The 21,680-nt window shown below is 38.4% G+C and overlaps 1 protein-coding gene across 3 annotated transcripts in view; it reads right to left on the reverse strand.

Moving 5' to 3' along the window:
• The window catches only part of rapgef5b (Rap guanine nucleotide exchange factor (GEF) 5b), a 56,874-nt gene that overhangs the window by 20,748 nt on the left and 14,446 nt on the right, over positions 1-21,680 (reverse strand). For 2 of the 3 annotated variants that reach the window (XM_055209657.2, XM_055209656.2), the window contains exons 7-11: positions 20,073-20,124; positions 19,855-19,913; positions 15,775-15,900; positions 4,868-4,983; positions 4,185-4,285 (exon numbers count right to left, since the gene is read on the reverse strand). In XM_055209657.2, coding sequence (XP_055065632.2) covers positions 4,185-4,285; positions 4,868-4,983; positions 15,775-15,900; positions 19,855-19,913; positions 20,073-20,124 — 454 coding nt within the window. Of the gene's footprint in view, positions 1-4,184; positions 4,346-4,867; positions 4,984-15,774; positions 16,162-19,854; positions 19,914-20,072; positions 20,125-21,680 lie in introns of those variants that run through there. The other variant, XM_055209659.2, reaches the window with a different exon arrangement.

Raw genomic sequence — 21,680 nt, forward strand, 5'->3', positions numbered from 1 at the left:
GTCTGTCTGATTCTTTCTTTGTCTCTCCCCCTCTCTTTCTGTTTACAAGAACACTCAATACATATGAAACTATACATAGACCTTTCCACAGACAACAAAATAACTATGTGTGGGTCCGCCAAAGCAAAGACTTTCCACTTCAAAAATCGCATCAAAAACATACTGCTTTACAATTTATTATCCGTCATAACATTTGAACCATAATAGCTTTATTGTGTTGACAAAGCCCTCCCAGTAGGATACAGCTTACCAGGCACTTAGGATTGAAGCCACTTCACCTGACACTTCATAGATCACGTCAGCCTTTCTTCACCAGTTTATCACTGTTTACACAAACGACAACAACAAATCTGGGAAATTCTCACTAGGAAAGGCTTCTTAGGAAAGAGGACAATGAAAGGGGGGAAATGACCAGCACAAATCTGTTAACTCAATGATTCACTCAAAAATGAAAACTACAAAGTGCACGCCTGCACAAAATGTAAGTGAATAGGGACTTTGAATGTCAAGCAAAATAGTCAATAATGGATTAAACTGCAAGCTGTGTCTCCAAAAAATTTGCACAAGGCTTTAGAATAAGTGGAACATAACACACCAGCCACAAGGACCACTTAAATTATTATTGGTGCTTTTTGTCTTTTGATTTTTTACCTCAACGAGGAGCGGATTCCCCCCCTACGGTTTTTTTTCTCTCGCTCCAAGAGCCCTCCAGTACTGCTCCATCACAAGCTCGTGTTATTTTTAATGTAATGCTTTTGTATGAAAATTGATTTAATTTGTTTCTTTGTTTCTTATTTCTTTTTTCAAATGTGGCTTATTAAATATTTATTGAGTTATATCCGTAAACACATGGATCTGCTAAATCATTAATGATGGAAGTAACATCCACATTCTCCAAAAGTTAAATGTTTAAAAGTACATGTGAAATTTAACGGTCTGAAGCGTTGAATGTATGTCACTGCCACAACAACAGAGGCAGCATTTCAAGGCAGGAAGGCATCAAGGCATGTCCGAATCCAATGTTTGGTTTACTTCCTGACTCCTGAGATACCTTTTCCCACAATTCTATGCGCGTGTGCACAGGGAATGTGATTGGTTGAGCCTGGTCAAGTTCCGAAATATAAAATGGTGGCCAAGAAAGCGGCTGGATCACAACTTCAGTTTAAATAAAGTTTTAATAATAAAACTTAATAAATAAATAAATAAAACTTTTTACACATTTTGATTGCATTTCTAGCGAGGAATTAGTATTGAAGTTTTTAAATATGGGATTAGTTGTCAAAAAGGCGCTCTTTGTTTATATTTCAAACATTACGCTTTCTATGAAGGCTGTCGAATGCGTTTCCTGATGCTGCCAAAGTCCCATGAGTCAGCGAGGCAACAAGTCAGCTGCCTTTGGTTTAAGACGCAACCCTTTATAATTACACAGCACTCTAATAAAAGGCTTGATTCTGATTGGCCAGTCACAACATTCCAAGGTTTGTTATTCCGGAATAACAACCGGCTGAAACTAATAACACACGGTAACCCGGAGGCTGCAAATCATTTTGATTAAACCAAATAGCGTGTTAGTAACATATAAACATCTATTCTTAAAAAACCCAAAAGTAAACAGGTTTTTCTCGCGGAATTCTGCATTTGTTAAAAATGAGCTAATAAAATATTTTAAATCAATATTTAAAGTGACACTTTGTAGTTTTTTAACCTTCATAATATATTTTCAAGACCCTTATGATGGTACATCAACTTAAAATATGTTGAATGACATGTCTACCATAGCCGAACGGGGTCTGTATCGCTTTTACTCATACTTTTAAACTTGGGGTTTCGGGCACAAAAATAACTAAAAAAATTTGACTGCTTTACGGAATACGTCACTTCCTCCAATTCCTCAAATTCGGACGTGAGAGCGCAACTATTTATTTTCCTGATGTTTTTGTCATGGCCGAAGCAGCAACTAAGAAAAAGATACCTAAGGTTTTGTCGGAGGAGACTATAAAGAGAAAACGGGATGGTGACAGAATAAAAGGAAGGACGAGTATCAATATTAGGACAGCTTTAGTTCGCTGGCATGAACTAAAGGAGGAGGGGTTCCTGACCAATGCTGACTTGGCCATCATGCTTTTGGACTAGTAAGTAATGTTATATTGCTTGCAAAAGTCCTGTCTGGCGCCCGGACACTAATTTATTGTTTTTGCGCGTGAATTTAGCTGGAGCCTACCTGAGGAGTGACCCGGGTTTGATTCTCCTTTAAGGCAATATTTTTTTTAATATACACTTTAACCAAGCGACCACTGTTACAACTGGCTTGTAAACATGAGCTATGCGATCTTTTGGCGTTTGAAAAAAATAAAACCAATGAAATTATATTCATATGACATGCTGGAAGGCACACCGCAGACTTTGTGACCTAAAGAGTTATCTTACTTTCCTTTGCAACAGTGCTGCAGCGCTTGTGGCCTCTAGGGGCGCTAGACGTGAAAAATACATATCTAGCACTCCCTAGTGGCCAAAAAGTTCTGCGGTGTGCCTTTAAATGTTTCCTACCTTACTTTTTAGGTAAATAGCTGTGTAATAAGCAGAATAATGTACAGGCAGCGGGTTTTTATCGTGAAATAATCCCTTCATTTATTTCTGCGATAATAACCCGTTGCCTCTACATTATCCCTTACATAAATGTTTATTATTACAAGCAGCAAATTTCAGTGTGGGGGTTGAGTGCAGATTCCCTTGTTTTGTCTATTATTTTACACTGTATAACATGAAGCGAACCCAGAGTGAGGGAGCAGGGAGTGAGGAGCGGTAAATAAAGAAACCGGAGCAGAGCTGGAGCGGAGTGAATATAAAAAGTTTTGAAATTGTTGTCGCTCAATCCACTCTCATACTTTAGTGTGACTGTAGCTGTCCAGAAGTGAAATAGAGGGCTGAAATTGCACTGAAAGCAGATGGATGAATCGCAGCAGCGCTGCAAGATTTATACAGACAGATTGTGCGCTCCACACGGGGAGCTGAGCTGAACTATAGCGATTAGCTATCAATGACTTTAATGAGGTTAGATCTCACTTCACTAGACTGCCTCGTCCATACATGGGAAGGGGGAATAACAACAGCAGCGTCAGGCTTTTCAGAGAGGAAAGAACACTTACTCATTCCTCTAATCTAGTCTGAGAGAAGCTTTATATCTAACACACAAGCTATTATCAGTACCAGACCAGAGTGCATTCATTTACAATATTCACTTGAAAAAAATTGCTGCTCTGTGTGGACTGCGTTTCTTTGTCCAAAACCATAACTGTGTATACTCTGGATACTTGATAAGCTTTACATATCTCCAGTTCTGCTCCATGTCTGATCCAGGACCAACAGAAATATTCAGTTCCCTATGGAGAATCTAGATCAATACACTAACAACAAACAACAAAGCTGGAAAATCAGGCATAAAGTGGGTTCGGCAGATTAAAACAACTACTATATAACCTCTCTTCGTTTATGACAGAGCATTGGGAATGCCATTACTGTAGATCCTATACAATTTATATGATGCCAAAGATCATCAAAGATCAACTACACATGTGCAATAGTGCTATAATTTTACTTCCTTGCTAATAAATATGACCCAGAAATGAGATCGCTGAAGTACATACGGCCCCTAAATTATTCATTAAACTCAATGTACTGTTTCTTCAGGGTTACAGATTTCACAGCACCTCTAGGATTATCTTCAATGATGTGTGAGGTGAAACCCGACGACCTGCCTTTCACTTTCGCTTAACTGTTGCCAGCTCACACAGAGCACGCTGTCTATGATGGCAGGACATTAAAGTGAGCGGTTGAAAATAACTCAGTGCCAGCAGGACAGAACACAGACAGGTACAGACTGAAAGTAGATCAACACGGATCATTAACCTCAATAGCACGAAAATAAAACTTGGAGATGTACCGCTGTTTGAAGCACATGCCAGAATGTTGAAGGATGCACGTCCGCAAAACCTAAAGTACACAATTACTTCATCTCAAACATTTGAGGATTTATGAGGATTAAACGGGGACTTAAGATGATCATACTGTAACTGGTTTCAAACAGTCCAGCATTTAAGAACATAACTTCAGACCATCTGCCAATCACTTTCACAGTATCACTAAAAATGTAAGGCTCACTACTGTGTCAAAAGGTCACGGCTCACCTGTTTCTCTGCTTTGGGGGTTCCTCTGCTCCTCGTCCATCCTCATCTGATCCAGCAGGTGTTCCAGCACCTTCTCAGGGGTGGCAGGCACAGCGGCAAACCTGTGGGAAACAGAAGAATCACTGAAGTCCTCCTCATCAATAGACGACAAGGAGCGACTGCTGCACCAGCCTTCCTCGCCCTCTTCCTCCTCGTCCTCTCCCTCCTCGTCGATGTAACGAAAATACGGAACGTCGAAAGTCGGCACGGTGGCTCGCTCGCCGCTGCTAGTGTCTGACGATTCGTCCTCTTCCTCGTCTTCCTCCTGTTCCACCAGAGCGGCCGGCATCAACCTGCCCTCCAGGGGAGGGTCCGGGGCCAATGCACGCCTGCTGCCCATGTCGGCATCTGCGCTGCCTTACCACATCGAGAGCTTTGAGGGGTCTAGTCTCTGCGTTCAGCCTCTGGAGCACGACTTTAAGATCCAAATGGCCACAGGAAGGAACGCATGGCAAAGCAGCACATCTTCAGATAAGTGTGCGTGTGAAAGAAAACGACTTCAGGGAGATGTAATGAATAAAATGAAAGTGACAGTCGGGAGGAACAAACAGATCAAAATGACAAGAGTGCCTGTGAGAGAGTAAGAGAGAGGAAGGCGTGTGCCTGCTCTGAAGCACTGCATGCATGTGAGAGCGACTGCTTACCTCCTGTTTGAGAAGGAGCGGGAGGGGGGAGCTCGCGGTGACGTCGTCCTCTGAGATAGCAGCATCTCGCGGGTCCTCTCTCTCTCGCACAACCGGACTGCTGCGTCACCGGTGGGCTGCAAAGGGGAGGGAGGGGTTTAAATTATCACCAAGGAGATTCCCTGCTCTCCTGTCACCGTGTCTCTCTGTCCTGATTTCCATCACAATGCAGTTTTAAATGAAAGAGCCCACATCAAACGCCGCTTCTCAAAGGATTCATTTTATCGTGACCCGGCACAATGCGACGTCCCGTAGCGATGTTCAGAGCTGAATGCATTTATATTTTAATGATTCGCTGATTTGAAAGGTGAATTAATGTATCCAATTTATTTAGTTAATTGATATTATATATTTAGCAACGGACCAAAATTAAACCGTTCTGTGCGCTATGCACAAAGGTATGATAAAATCAATTATTTCACAAAATAATTTAAACATTACATAAATTTCTAAATGTTTTTTTGTTGTGACTTTGTAACATAATAAATTGTTTCTTGTTTAGATTTGTATTTAAAATCATAAACTTTTATTTCTAACCTATGGTTGGGTCAAAAACAAACTTACCCAAACAGTATTTTGCAAAAAAATATTTACAATCCAAATTTGATCCAACAATGGGTTGAAACGGGTGTGCCTCATAAGTCTTCTAAAGTGAAGCCGCTGGCTCTTTGATCGCCCCCTCTCCATTCAAACGAATGGGACTCTGCTCTAAATAAAAAAATATTTACACTTCCAATAAAAGTTTCCGATAGATGGTTTTGGTCCTTTCAAGAAGTTGTTATCACGCTGATATATATTCAAGTGTTCATTTTTGTGAAAAGTTTCCTTTTAGCTAGTAATTAAAATGCTATAGAAACTGGGCGTGTCGTTATGTTTGGCGTGATTGAATTGGTCGTGCCAGCGTTTGGGCGGAAGTTTGATACCGCGGCTCCGCCTCTGGCTCCACGGACGATTCCTTCTGCGCATGCCTTGGCTCCAAAATTACGTTTTTACGTAACATGGTGGCGACCATGGTCGGGCATTTTTGGCTTCAATTCATTACAATGGAGGGAGGCGACGTCGCATTTTGGGCCAAAACAACCCAGCAGAGGTTCATTTATAACCCAACAATTGTTTTTGTTCCTTTTGACACAACCATAGGTTAACAAAAAAATAACCCAACATTTGATTTTTTTGAAGTGCATACAATGTGTTTTCTACACATACTAAGGTGTTAAAAATCCTATATATGTATTTTATTGCTATTATGTGGCCTGTCGCTTTGTCCTCTGTGTGTTATCAATCTCGCACAGCTCTCCGATCATGCTGAAACACACACACACACACACATATGCTGAGGAGAACAATGCCCCTATCTATCCCATAAGTTAACCTACAGTATATTGCAGGAATATTTGCCACATGAATGTATTGTATACCATACAGTGTTTTACTGAACATCGCAAGCTTAGCTGTACACACCCATGTGCTCAAATACTGACTTTCCCAGCATGAATCAACTACGAAAGATGAACCCATGTAAATGTTTGAGGAGCAGATCGACAGCTCTGGTCTGTGAACTGAAGGGTTTGTTTGCACTGGGTTTCTTGAGCTGCTCGTATGCAACATGCGTGCTGAACTGGTGGTGTGACTCTGTTGTGTGTAAATATGGGTGTGTCTCTTAAGCTTTTTACTCTAATGCCTTTGCCAACAGTGTACGGACATCACAGTCACTCTTTTGACAACATCCTTATCGCAGTGACGATACAAGAAGAATAAATCAGTAATTAGCAGTGTAATAAATGAACAGATCGTATGCATGCGTGTGTTTTAATGAGCTGATTTTCATGCAGTCTGTCTCCAGACCACAGCAAACAGCACATCAGTCAATGCAGCGTCTGTGTGTGTGTGTGTATGGCTATAATTAGGCAGACAGACAGGCTGAAAGTGCCAGCACTTTTCTGCTCTAATTGCCTATTGCACTGAAGCATTGAGAGACATTCGGTGATCTCACACACACGCAAGCACACATGCGTGCACATACACACACACACATACGATCATAAGGTCAGTAAAGAGCCCATCACAGAGACAAGCAGCACAAACTGCATTAAAAAGCTTCAATCACAGACTCATCTCCCCAGCCATATTTTAGCTTGGCCTTGCTCTTGCAAAAAGCCCCCTTTTCCTGGTAGTGTACTGTAGACTTCTCTTGCTTGTAAAATCCAGACTCCAGGGGGGACAAAACTGTAGTGTCAGAGGAACATTACAAAGGCTCAAAATGTGGCATTTAGCGGCATTAAATTCAGCTAAATGGCAGTAAAATGTTTGCTAGACTGCCACCTCTTTCAGTTATAATGGCATCTGTGCAGGCTGTGGGGAGACCTAAATGTTCACAGTCTGTTTGATGCCAGAATCGGTGCATCCTTTTTTGTCATGCTATCCAACTAGTTTAGGGGTTTTGTGCTAATAAACCATTCTTTTATAAGGGGGCACCAAGGGCTCACTTAATGCCGTAAGATAAAATATTACTAAAGAAAGAAAAGTTGAACAGCGCATACCTTGTTCTCATCAAATGCATGGGATATTTCTATTGTAGCACATTTTTTATTTAGCAAAAGATTAAGTTAAATCAATAAATGCTGCTCTTCTGTTTAAAGATACAGTCCCCGACATATAAACAGTAATACAACCGGTAGCTATCCACGTTTTTCTCGAACGTGGACGCAAGTGATGTGACGTATTTCCCTTCTTGCGCGAGACTTCCGGTTCAATAGCCAGCCGGTAGAAAACAGTGTATTGGGAGCACGCATAAAACATGATTTAAACAGTTAATATTTACTACACCTGCCATGTATGAACCAGTGTGAGGATGAAATTAAAAAGTGGCTTGAAATACGAAGATATATTCAATCATTTCGTGTTGTTGATCGGAGGTGACAGGTCTTCAGTGCGCAAATATAAAAGCACAGAGACATACCAGTATCTTTACAATGGGAAAGTCAGTCGAGAGTTTGTACATGGAATTTACCAAGACTTTGTGTTTTTAACTTTTCAGTTTTTTTAAACGGCAATTCTCGAGCTTTATGCGGTCCGACCCAGTCAGCTGTATCATTCAACACATTGTAAGTTATTTGAACAAACCATAATAAACATATTAGTATTGTTTTCGTTTTATAAAAATATTATTACATCGCTTCTTACGCACTAGGTGGAGACGTGAGCTTATGAAGTTATTTGCTTACTTTTTAAAGTATTTGCTTTTTCATTTAAAACATAACAAAAGTATGCGCAAACACATTACGAACTATTATAAACATTAACTAAGCAGATAATGTCGTTATATTCTGTACTGTAATCGCATTTTGTAATAATATATGGTAGCATAAAAAATAAATCAGCTAAATCAGCATATTTTTACAGCATAATATTAGTTGTTTTTAAACAATTATTGTATTTATTGTTTACTGGTAGTTTCTATGAAAGGTTTTACCGGATGGATTTGTAAATACAGATCATGAGTGCATGTGCGCAACATACACATTCAGTTCTTGTGGATGGGGTTAAAACAAATGTTTTCTAAAGATTTACTGCGTTTGTATTAGCTATTATGGCAACACCTAACTGCACAAATTATGTCGGCCTTCCTGGATTTCATAATAAACATTAAACAGCCAGTCAAAACGGCACACTTGTGTCTTTCGCAATAGACTACCATTAGCTTTAGTGGCTCACCGGAAGTCATAAACAAGAAAGCTCAAAGACGGCGGCGCCCACATTAACGTCAAGAAACAGGTGGATAGGCGCTGTGCAGTGATAATATAATAGTAGCTCGTGAAGAGGTTATAGTCATATATGCTGTGAATAAAGTACAACTGTATTGTAAACCAGTGGTTCTAAAACTTTTTTGCCGTGCGCCCCCACTTGTATACGATGCCCTCCTTTGTGACCTTCGTGGCCCCCCAAATAAAATTTATGACATAAGACATTGTAAAACATAAAATCTGAATTAAACAAAACTTATTAAATTATACAAAGTAGTGCTGTTGGTTATCAGCCTTATTTTTATGAGGTTTACACAGAATTCATGATAAATGAATGTATTTTATAAAATGTCATAAAACTGAGCACCCCCTGGAACAATCTCCCCCCAGTTTGAGAACAACTGTTGTAAACAGTGGCATTAATATTTCCATATCAATCTGAGCCTGAATCAGACCAGGGGGATATTAGTGAAGAGGATCGAACAGAAACTGTACAAGGCCAGATCTTTCAGGATGTTTCAGAATGGTATGCTTTTTGTTTGTAGTTGTTTCATACTTTTTAGATACACTGTTATTTGTATTTGATTACATACTGCGGATCTAAAATGATCGCTAGTGACTGTATAGCATCATTAGTTTTGTCTTTATACTGTAGAAAGAGTGTAGCCAAATATCTTTTGGCAGAACTGTGAGCCCATTACGAAAATAAACCATGGCTTTACTACAGTGGCCAAACAGAACAAATAACCGTGCTTAACGTGCCTGTAGATATAAGGAGCATGTGAGTAAACACTACATGTCTTAAAAAAACGAATGTCTTAAAACAACATATTTTGTGTCTTGTCAAATAATCATTTGAAGTTCGCTGGTGGGATTAAAAGAAGTTTGCAGTTGTTTGTAAGATAAGCATGAATTAGCATTTAGCTAACTGGCTAGTGGAACCAAATAACGTTGTCCTTCTTGTTTACATTCTTGCAACAAAATAAAATTAGCCCAACATGGCCTCACTCCTTTGGTGTGTTTTCCCGGGGCAGGATTTGTGCACATTTTTTGGGTTTGTGATGTCACTAAGCCAAGAAAAAGTTCACTTTAGTCCAACCAGCTGTTCATTTGTAGATTATGATCTCCCTTTGCATTGAGCTTTGCGCGTTATATAACTGAAAAAGGCTCCCAACTTTTCTGCTTTACCTGTAAACTGACAGCAAACTGTCAAAATATTGCATTGTTTCTTTCGATGTGTTTTACCCAAGTAAATGTCTGCTTCAAAGATGTTAAATAATATACATTGATGAAAATATTTTTGTGACTGAGGGTGAAGCACTGGCCCGATCGGGCAAGTGACAATACTTATTACTGGCCCGAACGTCACTCACGCTTGCTTGTCTTTTATGTTGAGCTGTGAGGACCCCTTTAAACAATATAAAGAAGAAACTCTATTGGACTGACAACATTCAGACGTTACATATGTGTTTTTTCCTTATCTACAATATATTGGTGGATACGTGCACCCTTACTTTGCAATTCTGACTATAATTTGTGATTTTTGTTTGGTGATAATACTTTAGCTGTCTTAAGTATAAGTTCAAGGGTGTTACACGATTTTAATGAATTTTTTAAATGCAAAAGCCAAAGTTCTCAAAGACTATCAGTGTCGCTTGTACAGTGGACTCAGTAGCTGCACTCACTAAATGAAGGTCTTCTATACAATGAATTATTGATTGTGTGGCTATAGCTAGTTGGCCTGTTGCCCTCCTAGAGAGTCTGAAAAGTTGCTTCTTGAACACATGGGAAATGCCACAAGACTGTGGTATTCGAGACAGAAAGCATCTATTCATCCATTAATCAATACGCCCGTCTGTCTGTATGTCTTCTGGGGTCATACAGTTTCCAAAATGTACGACATAAAGGCTTTGCTTATGAGATGTATCTATGTTTAAGATTTTGATCTTTTTTCCTCGCTGATTATTTTTACATTTACTTTTCTCTTGGACTAAACGTGCAAGTCTATGGGCTCTATCTTACACCCAGCGCAATGCAGCGCAATGCCCAAAGCAAGTGTCTTTTGCTAGTTTTCACCCTGCGCAATTATAATTTTCACGTTTAGCGCCACATTGTTTAAATAGTAAATGCATTTGCGCCCCCTTTTGCACCCATGGGCGTTCTGGTCTGAAAACGAGGTGTTTTCAGACGCAGTGTTGGCGCGCTGCTATTTTGAGGCAACTAAAATAGACTACGCCGTTGACCAACAAAAACCTGGTCTAAAGTCTAAAGTCAATGGCGCAATATGTTTTTTGTTATTTAAAGAGCGCATTAGTAATATGCGCCTATAAACGGGACGACAACGCGGGTTTGCTTAACACATACATGAATGCGCAACAGCACAAAAACGCTTTTAAATATGAAAGATTAAAGGATTGAATGTAAAAGAATATTATTGAGTCTCTTGGACATAAATGAGGACCGATTATGAGACGTTAGAAGGTGCAAAGAGCTGCTTCACCTGTAGCCTGGCAAGTAAATAAATGCTTTGCTTTAAACAAATGCATTTGTTTTTAAATGTTTTTTTAAAATGCTACCTCACGGATTTATTGTATATGATGACTCTGTACCTGTGGATATGGTCAGATGAGAAACATTTTTAAGTAATGCTTAAAAAAAACGTTTGACTCTGTCTAAGTGCTGAAACGTGCGGAGAGCCGTTTGTAAATTCTTTATCTCCTGTTTGTTACAAATAAAGCATTTTTAGAGTACAAACCTTTTCTTACATACTTGTAAATTATTTTTTGATGATATTGGATAGCCATTTAAAGCAATTACAAGCCTGCTTTTTTACTTCATGACTAAAAGAAAACGGGTTTTAAAGGTTTAAATAAAAAAAAAAAATTAATACAAGTGAAAAACAACACAATTATTTAACATTAATCTTAAACTGGGGATATTCTTCCTCCAGTTAGTTTTTCAGTTTACAAAGTCCATCATCTAAATAGGGATTAGACATAGCGCCAGGGCAACAGGCTTTTAAAGGGGATGAGAGCTGAGACTCTCATTGGTTTATTGCAAGTTATACCCAAAATACTCCCATTACTCATAAAAAAATAGGACCAACCCTTTTCGACCATGCGCTCGGAGCATAAACCATTTTTCCCCTTGTTAAATTAGCAAAAGTGGATTTGGACATGCCCATTTAGACGTTGCGCTGTGCGTTTTAGACAATGCGCTTAGATCATTAAAATAGGGCCCTAACATTTACAAAAACTGTAAATAATAATATTAACTAAATCTAACCCAAAAATTATTATACTCTAAGCCACAAATAAAACGCTCCAACCCCGTGTCTCAGTGATGTTCTGATGGAAAGATATACGGCTTTGTTTATTCCGTTGCTGGGATACTTCTGTTTGGTTGCTAGGGAGTAAATTGGCTTCCACTAGTGATTATACTTTGAGTAATGAGTAAAACTGTCAAACTCCTTTGTCTCTACGATGCTCTGATGCAGAGATATAAGGCTTTGTTTATTCCATTGCTAGGGTAACTGTAATATTAATAAATTAAGAAAACTATAAACTTTTAGCCACGCACAGTTAATATCAAAGATAACAAATTTAACAGGATTTAGCACCGCTATTACCATGAATGGGGTAAATGCAAACTTCAATATGGCCGCTCTGGCAACAGAAGTCCCGCCTACCAGTTAAAAAATAACCAATCATGAATTGATTAAGGCAGATGATTCACTGGGGGAGAAGCTGTGTACAGAGTCTTGTGAGGCGTTTGCCCACCTCTGCGCATGTACAGTAGCTGAAGCAAGCTCAAACTAATTATTTCTAGCACAATCTAAGCAAAAGTTATGGTACAGTTGATGTCAGATTTATTTGTTGGAAATACTGTATATGTTGTTTAATGGTAACATAAGTTTAGAAATATCTATCTTTTTTTCTTATTAAAGTATTTATGACTTTGGTATTGCATGACTGAAATAATTGCCTAGAGGTGTTGGAAATACGGCCGGGTAGTGTGACTTCCCTAAAGGGCCTTTGGTTATATGCAAACATTTAGTCATTTACGGGCAGAAGCAACTGGAATGATGTTGTGTTTATGTAAGTGAGAAAAGACAATGTGAGAATTTAAATAATTTTTATGGTCTACTCTGTTGACATTTCTCGCACAAAGATTTCCATAACTCCATACTAGAGTGAACAAAAAATGTTTTTTGTAATCATAATGCAAATATGCGCTAAGCAAACCCAATAGATTAAGAATAACCATGACGTATATTTCCAAGATCAGGCTTAAGTTTATTCCTCCACAGCAATAACTTCCAGAAATTACACAGAGATGGGAAAGGGTGAGTGAAAACAGAGAGCAAGCAAAATATGCGGTACTGTATGCAGTAGTGAGAGTGTTTGTAAATCAAAGAGCAGATCTCACCCCTCTGCACACTATCTGCAGTGTCGTAAACTCTCTGTGTCTCAGGTCAACATACAGCAGCAGCCAGGCAAAAAAAAGATGCTCATCCGGTAAGTTTTCACAAATTTGGCCATTGCTGTATCCCTTCTAGCCACAACCAATTTTAACAGAGAGCTGGCCATTTCCGGCGACGGATCAAGGTTGAAATCGGTTCAACTTTATGCAAATGATGAGCGACTTTCAGTAGCGACTACCAATGAGAGTGAAGCAGTCGAGCTCACATCATCTGTCATTTACTGAGAGGACGGTTCCGAAATCCATCAGATGGCTGGAGTGGAAGAGGGATCACGCAGAATTTTGTGTTGACGTTGATTTGCTCTTATTGATGTATATGAAGAGTTTGGTTTCAAAACGCAATAAAAGCCTTTTTTAAAAATTAGTTACCACCAATATCAGTATTCTATCTGGTCAGTATTAAAAAGTAAATTCTTTATTTTTTAATAAATGCCAGTCCTCCTTCTCTGCAGAATGCAATAAATCCGCTCAACAAATCACAGCGCACCATACCACGCACTGTAAACAACAATGGCGGTGTTTTGAAAACACACTGAATCCTAGTTTTCCTCATCTACTTAGTACTTTGTGATCAACAAACAAACAAAAACAAAATACTACTTTTGATGGCATTGATAAACCTGTGGTGGTTTTCTGTGGCGGGGAAGAAACGTAAGAGACTTGGGCACTCGGGCGAAGGAAAAATGCCAGCTATTGCTTGTTCTCACACGACAGCATCAAGCTTCTGTCATGCTAACACATTGACCCCAGGGGATCTTATGAAAAACTTTCCATTATTTTACTCAAAGTCAACGAAAATAAAGCAGGACCAAAACATTTTACAGCTGATCGCTGTCAAAAAAGTTCAGCGACGACGTCCCAACGATGACATCAGCAATGACAGTGTTCTTAATATGAGTAAGTAAGTGTTTTGGATGATTAATGCCATTAATGTTTATTTTTTTAATCAGTGTATATCACTGGTCAACTAAATGAATATAACATGGCAAAGATAAATGCACATTTATATATTGATTCAATACATTTATAGCATTTTAAAGAAAACCTTGGCGTGGATTTATTGCATTTTGCGGAAAAAAAGAATCAGTTTTTATAATAAATCTTTGAAAATCAAATTATGGATTTGAATTTTTTATGTTTTTATAACCTAAAGATGCTATGTGAAAGTTTGTAACAGAAAAATAGTGGTTTTCATCTTGTCACTTTCTTGGTATAGAAACACATTTTACCCAAATTAGTAAAAATGGATTTATTGCGTTTTGAAACCCTGCGTACATTGTATGCGTATGTCATGCATGCACCTACAGTAGAATGTAGTATGTAGCTCTGGATATGTATGAGTCAAACACCCGTGTACACGTACGAGTCAAATAAACTATACTTTGCAAGGCTGTGCATTTGACCGTGTTTGTACGTTTGCGTACACAAATCATACTAACGTACATTGAGGTCAAAATGCGAACCTACTACGCAAAATGCGTGCAACTGGGCAGGTTTCCAAACAGGACAAAAGTGCTATAGATGTTATCTACGTGTAACCTTAAAATGACAGACGTATTTATGAGTAAATGTTCAAATGAACTGCTAAAGTGAACTCTATCGAGACTTGGAACATAAACTAACAAAGATATATAAAGTAAAAAAGTTATAGGGGGCGGTTTCCCGGACAAGGTTAAGAATAATCCAGGACTAGGCCTTAGTTATATTAGGACATTTAATTCGTTTTTACAAACATACCTTACAAAAAACAATACTGGTGTGCATATTGAGACAAAACAATGGCACTGATATAGTATGTTAAGATATGTATAAAAACATGCATGCAATGTCCACCGCAGCAGCAGGCTTTCTTCCTACAGCACAAACTTGTATATCAGTTAAAACATCTATTGTATTCACATGCAACAGCATTATGCCTTCGTTGACCTTCCAAATAAAACATAGAAACTAACTGTCACATAACATTCAAAACTATACGACTAACACTGAATTAAAAAATGCTATAAACCGTTTTTAATGTACTTGTCATACATGTCTTAAATATGGTATCATAGAAAAGCAGGCTGAACACAATCAATCTTGACAGAACCCTTGCCAAGCCTCCAATCCTGACATTTCTAAAACTCAGTGGTGATTTGGATCAAGCGTATTAGGACAATTCAACTCTTGTTTAAGAAAGGTCAGAAAAAAACATTTTACTCAGAATTGAATGCTACGACCTGCAGAGAGAGTGATTGGTTGCCGCCAACGTTATTGTATTTGCGTCAACTCTTCCTGTCATTGTGAGTGGCTGGCTGCTAAAAGCGGGACTATTGTAAGATCCACCAATCAGAAATCGTTTTGGTTTTGTCTTTAAACAGTTTGAGATTTTGAGAAAAGTTAGAGCGATATAATCAAATAAAAATATCAGATTATAATGTGCTACTTCACAAATCACAAAAGAGTTATTACAATACAGTAAAGTGCCAATTTATCTCAACTGGTAAAGCATAATGCTAGCCAGGATTCCCAGAACACTCTGAATAAAAAAACTGTACTGATAAAAGCATTTATACTGTTTGCTTCATCATTAAAACGTTTCCCTAATCATAAAAATCTTGGACTCTCACATACAGTGCACACATAAAAGTTAGTACATCTCACCTCGGCAGGACGTTCAGTAGCTCTCAGTGGGCTATGCAGAAGGCGGCATCCATCCTTTGCCAGTCTCTGGACCATCTCCAATCGGCTGACATCCTCTCTTTCTCGTACACCGGCCCCGGGTACCTGCTGTAGTGTAGGAGTTACAGAAAAGACAAACTTCAGGCCACAGTCCCAAGCCATGGGGCCGCAGCACACCAGAGAAGCTCTCTCTGTGAATCGCTGCGAGTTTGACAGCCGTCTGACAGTACAGTCCCCTCCGGCTGTGTCTCACACAGGTGAGACTAAAAAATACCCTAACTGCTAAAATGTTCACAGCGGTCCTCAGGGTGCACAAAACTGTAGACACATATAGGCACTCAGGAGGAAAGCTTTAATAAAAGTGAAGGCTGTGAGCCAGTGTTGCCTGAGGGGAGAATGAACCTGCCCCTCTCTCTTACGCACATAGGCAGGGTGGGGGTGACCAGGAAACATCTGGCAGCCCTTCCAATCCTGAATAGGAAGTATCACAATCTCCAGAAAATAGGAGAAAGGCCAGCCTGGGGTCGAGGTGGGCAGGTTACTAATGGTTAAGTGATCATGTAATTCAAGCAGATACACACTAAAAGTACACACTTAAAAATGATTTTCATTAGCTGCTTTTAATTCAATAAACAAAATTAAATTTATATGATTCAATTAACAAAATTACAAAACCAACTGTCTTTGGATCCACCAGCCAATCAGCTTACACATTAGCCTGGCTAAAAATAATTGGCTTTTAGGTGTTTAAAAGCCAATGTCAATGTTTGCTTCTTCTACCTTTACATATAAGCAGTCTTGTTAGTGTGCTTTAGAAATATGGCACATCACCCGCCTCCACCCCCAGCTCCACCTCTCTACATTTGTTTATGGGATATTGTGCCTTACATTGCAGCAGCATCACTTGCATCCTCATTGCACATGTCTATTAGGAGTACAAAGTCTTCATACTTTACATAATGACCATTAACTGGTTAAACTTGATCCTGAGAGTTGTCATCCCTGCAATTACATTTTCTTAAAACGAACTTCAATTATTCAATCAGCCCATTCCAAGCCAGTTTTTTTAACAAGTTCACACAAATGTCCCGCCAGCGTAACTCCTGATGCAGTTCCTTACATTAACTATGGATCAGTGGCGGCTCGTGACTGCTCATCGGAGGGGCCCAAATTCAAAATTAGCGTTTGGAGTGTCATGTGTGTTTGCTGCGTCATGTAAACCATCATGTGTTTTGTCAAAATAAGTGCCCTCTGCACACGCATCAAAACCGTTTACGATAAAACGCTCACATTCACAAAATACACACAAGACACTCCCTTAACACTAAACTCTAACTACGCATGAGATTATGCGAGTATCTGGCAAACGCGAGTGTCTCTTTTATCATAAACCCTTTAGACGCATCTGCAGCAGGGACATATTTTGACAAGACACGTGATGCACACAGGATCTCTCGATGCGCAGAACACATATTTTGAAATTACGAACCACACACATGATGGGCTACATACATGTTGTGACGAACTTCGCATCAAGCGCCCTCGAAAAAAGAAGTCACCGGCCGCCACTGCTATGCATATGTCTAAAAACATTTGATGTCCAGATATTTACTGACTTGATTCTAAAGACTACAAAGATCTATTATTTTGTAATTTATAACCTAACAAACGTCTTTCAGTAAAATGTTTACTTCTGTTTATGCTATCTTTCTTTAAAAAAAAGTTTGAACTTTTGGTTAATTTGTACATTGAGCATCTACATTATGTTAAAGATGTAAAGACATCACTAAGCACCTGAAAGCACCTTAAAGGAATATTCAATTTTCTTAAAAGAAAAATCCAGATAATTTACTCACCACCATGTCATCCAAAATGTTGATGTCTTTCTTTGTTCAGTCGAGAAGAAATTATGTTTTTTGAGGAAAAAAACTCATTTTAATGGACTTTAATAGACACCAACAATTAACACTTAACTCAACACTTAACAGAGTTTCAAAGGACTATTACACAATCCCAAACGAGGCATAAGTGTCTTATCTAGCAAAACGATTGTCATTTTTGACAAGAAAAATAACAAATATACACTTTTAAAGCACAACTTCTCGTCGAGATCTGGTCGTGATGCGCCAGCGCGACCTCACGCAATACGTCATGACGTCAAGAGGTCACAGAAGACGAACGCGAAACTCCGCCCCAGTGTTTACAAGTGTGTTGAAAGAGGACCGTTCCGAGGTTGTTGTATGTCAACTGATACTAATTAATGTCTTTGTGTCAGTTTATTGTTTACAATGGTCCGCAAATGTGCGTTTTATATATGTTACACGTGACCTCCCTACGTCACTACGCATTTACGTTAGGTCGCGCTGGACCGGACCTAGCCGAAAAGTTGTGGTTTAAAGGGCATATTTTTATTTTTATTGTCAAAAATGACAATCGTTTCGCTAGATAAGACCCTTATGCCTCGTTTGGGATTGTTTATAGTCCTTTGAAGCACCGCTGAAAAAAACTGTTACGTGTTGAGTTAAGTGTTAATTGTTGGTGTCTATTAAAGTCCATTAAAATGAGAAAAATCCTGCAATGTTTTCCTCAAAAAACATAATTTCTTCTCGACTGAACAAAGAAAGACATCAACATTTTGGATGACATGGTGGTGAGTAAATTATCTGGATTTTTCTTTTAAGAAAATGGAATATTCCTTTAACAGCTATATATAAACACCTGATAGGTGACGTCCTCACCTCAAAATACAGAATACTTAAAATACTGGAATCTTCAACCAGTCTTCAATCTAAATTCATACAGAGGGTAATCAAGGACATTTTGTATCCCGTTTAGTCTTCCTGCTCCATTTAAACACAATGGCAAACACCGAATTTCCAAAGGAGAAACCTGTGATCTCATTCTCTGAAGTAAGGGAAGGAGAGAGGAATTTCCATATCAGCTTTGCGGGCTATATAAGGAATCAAATCTCATGCTGGACAAATTCAACACCAGTAGAGTCCCTGACATTCTTCAGCGTTTCAGTGTAAGGATGTATATAGAAAACAATGGACAGTTAGATAAGAGTTACATTAACTATCTACACCAGATAACAAGATATTACTATAAAGAGGCCTAATGATAAGCTGAGATAGCGTGTACCTATAGCAAAACAAATTGCAATGGGAAATATAAAATACAATTGGGCTAATGAGGCGTTTTCTCTGATTAGAGACACAATAAAACCTGAAATCATCTGATATTCAAGATAAAGCCAGAAAAGCTCTCTCCTGCAATTAACATACTATAGTTTAGCACTTGCTCTCTGTTAGATAGTCAGATAAGGTTGATAAGGGTTAATAAGGGATTTTTTAAGTTGAACAATGATAAAACAAATAAAAAAACAAGTAAAACTTTAAAAGGTAAAAACTAAAAAAAGAAGTTGTGCCGACCATTATTTGGTAATTTATCTTTTAAGTTATTATAATTATATTTCTGTGCAATGCAGGTCCAATGCTGTTGTTACTTATATTAAATGTACAGTATAGCAATGCCCTGTTCAATTTTTAAATTTCATTTCATTGATTTACTACATTTAATTTTTGTTCACATTTGTTCGATAAACAATTTTGGTACCATGCTGGGACATCATTAGGTTGGCCTAAATAAAGCAAACCATTTGCGAGCCATGTATAGGATGCCAAATGTCCAGCTTGTACAGCATTGCCTTTGAAACATCATTTGTCCTTGTAAACCGCAGATATTCTGTGTGCTGATCACAGACCTGTCAGACACGCTGCGATGAACTATCAGCTATTACACAGAGCTAAAAAAAACAAGAGCTTTACAATCCGAGCCTGACACACATTATATAGAGTCAATCTATTTTCAATCACAGGTCCTCTTAGTTTCTGCCAGTTCAAGGGCTTTCTTCTGATGACCGAGCTCAATCAGAGAACACACGGGATAGACGGTGCTGGGCCGTTCGGACGGCTGTCGAACTCAGCAAAACATATGTGTACGCCAACACATAGACACAGGTCGATGTAAAGCCCTCTACACTGGAATCTGCGTTTTTCTTACCGTGAGCTCAGCACAACTTGGAGAGGGTGGAGGGGTTTCTGGTCTGTTCTCTTCAACGACTGTAAAATCAGAAATACAACAGATGAGTGAGGAATCTGGGGCAGAATGTTATTTTTTAATACTTGCTACTCAAACACAATTTCAACATTAGAAACTAATGATGAACTCCCGCAGTGCAATAAAAAATTCAAACCCTGATGACACACAATAACTCTTACTTGATTTATTCTGTGCCTTGCGAGCCAAAGCCTCGAGCAACTCCTGCTGTACCTGTTAAAAGAGAAAAGAATGTGAAATAGCTCTTTTCTAAACGATTCAGGCATTGGCTGAACAAGCCTTACTGAAATCATGCAATATAAAAACATTTTTTATTGTTCAAAACCTGCTGTTATAGGAAAATATCTTTAATTGTTTGAAAGCACTGTAAAAAAAGATTTGTTGCGTTCAATTAAAAAAGTAAGTTACCTGGTTGCTTTAAACGTTAGTATTTTGAGTTAATTTAACTTAAAAATATTAGTTAACAAAAAAAAGTTGTGCAAAAATGTTTTACTTACTTTTTAAATTGAACCAACTTTTCTCTTTTTTTACAGTAGCTGTATCCCAATTCGAGGGCTGCGACCTCTGAAGGCTGCTTTAAAATGCGTCCTCCTTTCTCCGAGCTGCAAATGGATCCTTCACAGCCTCGGCTATCCCAAAATTCATTGCGCTCCTGTACGGCTGTTAAAACCTTTATTAAATAAATAAATTTGTATTTTGCAAAAAATGCTCTTGTCACGGTTTTAGTATTATAAATTCTGTTTTGTATTAATACACTGTAAAAATTGAAAAGTTGGATCAACTAAAATATTACCTCAATTGGTAACCCCTAAAAAATTAAGTTTATCATCTTAACTAAAATGAAACTAAAGAGAAATTTTAACTTGAAAGAACTTCTAACTTTTTACAGTGTATTATTCTGTGTTTGTTGCATTTTACTTTCTGATATTTTAAGGTTGGTTAATTTGGTTGATTAGTCTAATCTACATCAACGTGTCATATTTTCTAAAATGTTTGGTTTCATATTTATTTTGTAGAAGTTAGAAACATTTCTGCTGTGTCCCGCTGACAGACGCAGTGCAAGTACAGCAGATGACGCAACTATGCAGCCTCCCTAGGCTAGATGGTCTCATTTCAGTTCTCTTCATGGACATTGTAGGATGCGACATTAAAAGAACTAGTGCTCGACATCAAAGGACACAACCTTGGAAGGATCCAGCCTTCAAATAGGAACACGGCTAGTGTATGAATCTTTATGTTCAACATTTAGAAAACACTAGTTCACTTAAATATGAAAAATGTATACAGTAAGTTCAAATATGGTTGCACAACAAATCAAATCTCAAAGTTCTTGTGTATCTTACAAAATGACAAAAAAAGGAATAACCAATGAAAATCAACGTTATCAACGTGCCACCATATTTTAATACACTCACCTAAAGGATTATTAGGAACACCTGTTCAATTTCTCATTAATGCAATTATCTAATCAATCAATCACATGGCAGTTGCTTCAATGCATTTAGGGGTGTGGTCCTGGTCAAGACAATCTCTTGAACTCCAAACTGAATGTCAGAATGGGAAAGAAAGGTGATTTAAGCAATTTTGTTGGTTGTTGGTGCCAGACGGCTGGTCTGAGTATTTCACAATCTGCTCAGTTACTGGGATTTTCACACACAACCATTTCTATGATTTACAAAGAATGGTGTGAAAAGGAAAAACTTCCAGTATGCGGCAGTCATGTGGGCAAAAATGCCTTGTTGATGCTAGAGGTCCGAGCAGAATGGACC

Source organism: Misgurnus anguillicaudatus, chromosome 10 (genome assembly GCF_027580225.2).
Source record: "Misgurnus anguillicaudatus chromosome 10, ASM2758022v2, whole genome shotgun sequence".
Lineage (NCBI taxonomy): Eukaryota > Metazoa > Chordata > Actinopteri > Cypriniformes > Cobitidae > Misgurnus > Misgurnus anguillicaudatus.